This window comes from Carcharodon carcharias (assembly GCF_017639515.1).
Source record: "Carcharodon carcharias isolate sCarCar2 chromosome 29 unlocalized genomic scaffold, sCarCar2.pri SUPER_29_unloc_2, whole genome shotgun sequence".
NCBI lineage: Eukaryota > Metazoa > Chordata > Chondrichthyes > Lamniformes > Lamnidae > Carcharodon > Carcharodon carcharias.
In genome coordinates this window covers 1,454,231-1,460,230 of record NW_024470665.1, presented here as the reverse complement: position 1 = coordinate 1,460,230, position 6,000 = coordinate 1,454,231, and the positions used below count along the sequence as shown (strand labels likewise).

Sequence of the window (6,000 nt, the reverse complement as noted above, 5' to 3'; positions counted from 1 at the left end):
GAGAGAGAAAGAGAGAGAGGCACAGAGAGAGGCACAGAGAGAGAGAGGCACAGAGGGAGAGAGGCACAGAGAGAGAGAGGTGGAGAGGTTTAGGGAGGGAATTCCAGAGCTCAGGGCCCCACCAGACAGCTGAAGGCACGGACGCCAATGGTGAAGCGATGGGAATCGGGGGATGGTCAAGAGGCCGGAATGGAAAAAAACATGAGGTGTGTTGAAGTTTTGGTATTGGTTCCGGGGCAGTGCTAGTCTCAGATCTACGCACTGCAAGATCCCACAAACTGACAACAGGGCTGAAAGGGTTAAATCCCGAGGACAGGTCGCACAGACCAGGCTTGTGTTCCCTCGAGTCTCGAAGATTAAGGGGGGGATCTAATCGAGGGGATTAAGATGATTAAAGTCTTCGACAGGTCAATAGAGAGAAACTATTTCATCTGGTGGGGGTGAGGTGAGGGGGGGGTGTCCAGAACAAGGGGGCAGAACCTTAAAATTGCAGCCAGGCCGGTCAGGGGGTGATGTCAGGAAGCACTTCTTCACACAAAGGCGGGGGCGGGTGGAAATCTGGAACTCTCTCCCCCAGAAAAAGCTGTCGAGACTGGGAGGGGTCAATTGTAATTTTCAAAACAGAGATGGAGAGATTTTTGTTGGGTCGGGGGGGTTAAGGGTCACGGAACCGAGGCGGGTGGATGGGGTCAAAATACAGATCAGCCGTGACCTGATTGAATTTGGCAACAGGCTTGAGGGGGCTGAATGGGTCTCCTCCTGTTCCTGTGTAACAGGCTCGAGGGGGCTGAATGGACCTCCTCCTGTTCCTGTGTAACAGGCTCGAGAGGCTGAATGGGCCTCCTCCTGTTCCTGTGTAACAGGCTCGAGGGGCTGAATGGCCTCCTCCTGTTCCTGGGTAACAGGCTCGAGGGGGCTGAATGAGCCTCCTCCTGTTCCTGTGTAACAGGCTCGAGGGGGCTGAATGGGCCTCCTCCTGGTCCTGTGTAACAGGCTCGAGGGGGCTGAATGAGCCTCCTCCTGTTTCTGGACTTCTCAGTTTGAAATGTGTGGATTGTTTACCCAAATTCATCACATGAGCTAAGAAAATACCTGTGTGATCCTGGGAAATTATTAACAAAAGAATGCAATCGTCTGAATGAAGCTCTGGAATGTTCTATTCTGCCAGCCTGATTGACTCATTTCCCGATTGTCCTGCTTCCAGTAGTTGGCAACATCAAACAGCATTTGAACAAACAGAGCCTTCCAGAAAACACACCTCCTACTGGTCCTGTAACCTCACAGCACTGTCCAAGGGTCAGTACAGAGGGAGTGCCGCACTGTCGGAGGGTCAGTACAGAGGGAGTGCCGCACTGTCGGAGGGTCAGTTCTGAGGGAGTGCCGCACTGTCGGAGGGTCAGTACTGAGGGAGTGCCGCACTGTCGGAGGGTCATTACTGAGGGAGTGCCGCACTGTCGGAGGGTCAGTACAGAGGGAGTGCTGCACTGTCAGAGGGTCAGTACTGAGGGAGTGCTGCACTGTCGGAGGGTCAGTACAGAGGAAGTGCCGCACTGTCAGAGGGTCAGTACAGAGGGAGTGCCGCACTGTCGGAGGGTCAGTACAGAGGGAGTGCCGCACTGTCGGAGGGTCAGTACAGAGGGAGTGCCGCACTGTCGGAGGGTCAGTACAGAGGGAGTGCCGCACTGTCGGAGGGTCAGTACAGAGGGAGTGCCGCACTGTCGGAGGGTCAGTACAGAGGGAGTGCCGCACTGTCGGAGGGTCAGTACAGAGGGAGTGCCGCACGGTCGGAGGTTCAGTACTGAGGGAGTGCCGCACTGTCGGAGGGTCAGTACAGAGGGAGTGCCGCACTGTCGGAGGGCCAGTACAGAGGGAGTGCCGCACTGTCGGAGGGTCAGTACAGAGGGAGTGCCGCACTGTCGGAGGGTCAGTACAGAGGGAGTGCCGCACGGTCGGAGGTTCAGTACTGAGGGAGTGCCGCACTGTCGGAGGGTCAGTTCTGAGGGAGTGCAGCACGGTCGGAGGGTCAGTACTGAGGGAGTGCAGCACGGTCGGAGGGTCAGTACTGAGGGAGTGCAGCACGGTCGGAGGGTCAGTACTATGAAAGAGATCAGACACAGACGTAAAGGCTCAGAGAGTCAGAGGCTCACAGACAGTGTAATAGGCCCATGTAAACAGATACAGGCACAGACACAAGGAGACAGAGAGGCAGTGAGACAGAAACAGGCGGAGGTTATACAGAACAATAGTTCCCTCTACTGGCTTAATGTCAATCTGCAGCAGAGGGACCGACTTCAAATTCAACTGGTACACTGCACGCAAGTTAACACTTTTACCGCCACACTGAAAATCAGTCTCTATGGCAACACAATCTGCTGGTTTTACTGTACTCTGACTGCCGCTGGGGTACGGGTCCCACACACACCGACTCCCGCTGGGGTACGGGTCCCACACACACCGACTCCCGCTGGGGTACGGGTCCCACACACACCGACTCCCGCTGGGGTACGGGTCCCACACACACCGACTCCCGCTGGGGTACGGGTCCCACACACACTGACTCCCGCTGGGGTACGGGTCCCACACACACCGACTCCCGCTGGGGTACGGGTCCCACACACACCGACTCCCGCTGGGGTACGGGTCCCACACACACCGACTCCCGCTGGGGTACGGGTCCTGACTCTTGACAGCGATGGTTCAGTCCTCTCAATACTGATGTTATGGTACTGCAGGGAGCTCCTTGGCGTGAATCCCTCCCCAGCCGCTACACCCTCTCTTCTTCAAGTGAGAGAGAGACAGAGAGAGTGGGACAGTCAAACATATACCCGAACAGTGTCAGTGGTACATTATCTTCTTTATCCCACCCGTTAACCCTTTATACTGGATTAATTATGCCCTCCTGCTTTCTCTTTTTTATACATTCATGGGATGTGGGTGTCGCTGGCTGGGCCCAGCATTTATTGCCCATCCCTAATTGCCCCTTGAGCAGGTGGGGGTGAGCTGCCTTCTTGACCCGCTGCAGTCCCTGTGGTGTAGGTACACCCACAGTTCCAGGATTTTGACCCAGCGACAGTGGAGGAACGTCCGATATATTTCCAAGTCAGGATGGTGAGTGACTTGGGGAACACCACCACCTGGAAGTTCCCCTCCATGTGTCTGCTGCCCTTGTCCTTCTAGATGGTAGAGGTCGTGGGTTTGGAAGATGCTGTCGAAGGAGCCTTGGTGAGTTGCTGCAGTGCATCTTGTAGATGGTACACACACTGCTGCTACTGTGCGTCGGTGGTGGAGGGAGTGAATGTTTGTGGATGGGGTGCCAATCAAGCGGGGCTGCTTTGTCCTGGACAGTGTCGAGCTTCTTGAGTGTTGTGGGAGCTGCACTCATCCAGGCAAGTGGGGAGTATTCCATCACACTCCTGACTTGTGCCTTGTAGATGGTGGACAGGATTTGGGGAGTCAGGAGGTGAGTTACTTGCTGCAGGATTCCCAGACTCTGACCTGCTCTTGTAGCCACAGTATTTATATGGCTGGTCCAGTTCAGTTTCTGGTCAATGGTAACCCTCAGGATGTTGATACTGGGGGATTCAGTGATGGTGATGCCATTGAACATCAAGGGGTGATGGTTGGATTCTCTCTTGCTGGAGATGGTCATTGCCTGACACTTGTGTGGTGTGAATGTTATTTGCCACTTGTCAGCCCCAAGCCTGGATATTGTCCAGGTCTTGCTGCATTTGGACATGGACTGCTTCAGTATCTGAGGAGTTGTGAATGGTGCTGAACATTGTGCAACCATCAGTGAACATCCCCACTTCTGACCTTATGATGGAAGGAAGGTCATTGATGAAGCAGCTGAAGATGGTTGGGCCGAGGACGCTAACCCTGAGCAACTCCTGCAGTGATGTCCTGGAGCTGAGATGACTGACCCCCAACAAACACAACCATCTTCCTGTGTGCTGGGTATGACTCCAACCAGCGGAGAGTTTTCCCCCTGATTCCCACTGACTCCAGTTTTGCTGGGGCTCCTTGATGCCACACTCGGTCAAATGCTGCCTCGATGTCAAGGGTAGTCACTCTGACCTCACCTTGGGAGTTCAGCTCTTTTGATCATGTTTGAACCAAGGCTGTAATGAGGTCAGGAGCTGAGTGGCCCTGGCGGAACCCAAACTGGGCGTCAGTGAGCAGGTTATTGCTAAGCAAGTGCTGATTGACAGCACTGTCGATGACCCCTTCCATAACTTTACTGATGATGGAGAGTAGACTGATGGGGCGGTAAATGGCCGGGATGGATTTGTCCTGCTTTTTGTGTACAGGACATACCTGGGCAATTTCCCACCTAGCCGGGTAGATGCCAGTGTTGTAGCTGTACTGGAGCAGCTTGGTTAGGGGCGCGGCAAGTTCTGGAGCACAAGTCTTCAGTACTATTGCCGGAATATTGTCAGGGCCCCATAGTCTTTGCAGTATCCAGTGCCTTCAGTCATTTCTTAATATCACGTCGAGTGAATCGAATTGGCTGAAGACTGGCATCTGTGATAATGGGGACCTCCGGAGGAGGCCAAGATGGGATCATCCACTCGGCACTTCTGGCTGAAGATTGTATTGAATGCTTCAGCCTTATCTCTTGCACTGATGTGCTGGGCTCCTCCATCATTGAGGATGGGGATATTTGGGGAGCCTCCTCCTCCAGTGAGTTGTTTAATTGTCCACATCCATTCAGGACTGGATGTGACAGGACTGCAGAGCTTAGATCTGATCCGTTGGTTGTGGGATCGCTTAGCTCTGTCTATCACTTGCTGTTTGCTACACAAGTAGTCCTGTGTTGTAGCTTCACCAGGTTGGCACCTCATTTTTAGGTGTGCCTGGTGCTGCTCCTGGCATGTCCTCCTGCACTCTTCATTGAACCAGGCTTGATGGTAATGGTAGAGTGGGGGATATACCGGGGCCATGAGGTTACAGATTGAGTTCGAGTCCAATTCTGCTACTGCTGATAGCCCACAGCGCCTCATGGATGCCCAGTCTTGAGTTGCTAGATCGGTTTGAAAGCTATCCCATTTAGCACGGTGGTAGCGCCAAACACGATGGAGGGTATCCTCAATGTGAAGGTGGGACTTTGTCTCCACAATGACTGTGCGGTGGTCACTCCTACCGACACTGTCAAGGACAGATGCCTCTGCGGCAGGGCAGGTTGATGAGGATGAGGTTAAGTCTGTTTTACCCTCTTGTTGGTTCCCTCACCACCTGGCACAGACCCAGTCTAGCAGTGATGTCCTTTAGGACTCGGCCAGCTCGGTCAGTGGTGGTGCTACCGAGCTGCTATTGGTGATGGACGTTGAAGTCCCCCACCCCACCCAGAGTACATTCTGCACCCTCGCCACCCTCAATGCTTCCTCCAAGTGATGTTCAACATGGAGGAGGCACCGATCCATCAGGCTGAGGGGGGTGGGGGGGTGCGGGGGGGGCGGTGTGGTTGCAGGAGGTTTCCTTGCCCATGTTTGACCTGATGCCATGAGACCTCATGGGGTCTGGAGTCGACGTTGCGGACTCCCAGGGTAACTCCCTCCCGACTGTATACCTCTGCTGGGAAGGTGATGGTGGAGTCTGGGACATTATCTGTAAGGTATGATCCCGTGAGGATGACCACGTCAGGCTGTTGCTTGACTAGTCTGTGAGACAGCTCTCCCAATTTCGGCACTAGCCCCCAGATGTTAGTAAGGGGGACTTTGCAGGGTCGACAGGGCTGAGATTGCCGTTGTCGTTTCCGGTGCCTAGGTCAATGCCGGGTGGTCTGTCCAGTTTCAATTCTTGTTTGGGACTTTGTAGAGGTTTGATACAAGGGAGTGTCTTGCTCAGCTATTTCAGGGTCAGCCGCATTGCTGTGGGTCTGGAGGCTGGACTACCTGAGGATTGGAGGTAACTTTCAGGTCAGCGAACCACATGGGCTTTTACAACAAATCGGTTCACAGCTTGAAGGGCTCCATTGAATTCAAATCTCACCATCGGCCGTAG

At 54.1% G+C, this 6,000-nt stretch overlaps 1 protein-coding gene across 1 annotated transcript in view; it reads left to right on the top strand.

The window, feature by feature from the left end:
- Nucleotides 1-182: 182 nt before the first annotated feature.
- LOC121274057 overlaps nucleotides 183-6,000 on the top strand; it is a 32,329-nt gene continuing 26,511 nt past the window's right edge. The window contains exon 1 of the mRNA XM_041181193.1: nucleotides 183-206. Within this exon, the coding sequence (XP_041037127.1) occupies nucleotides 190-206 (17 nt within the window). The 5' untranslated portion in view covers nucleotides 183-189. The remainder of the gene's footprint in view (nucleotides 207-6,000) is intronic.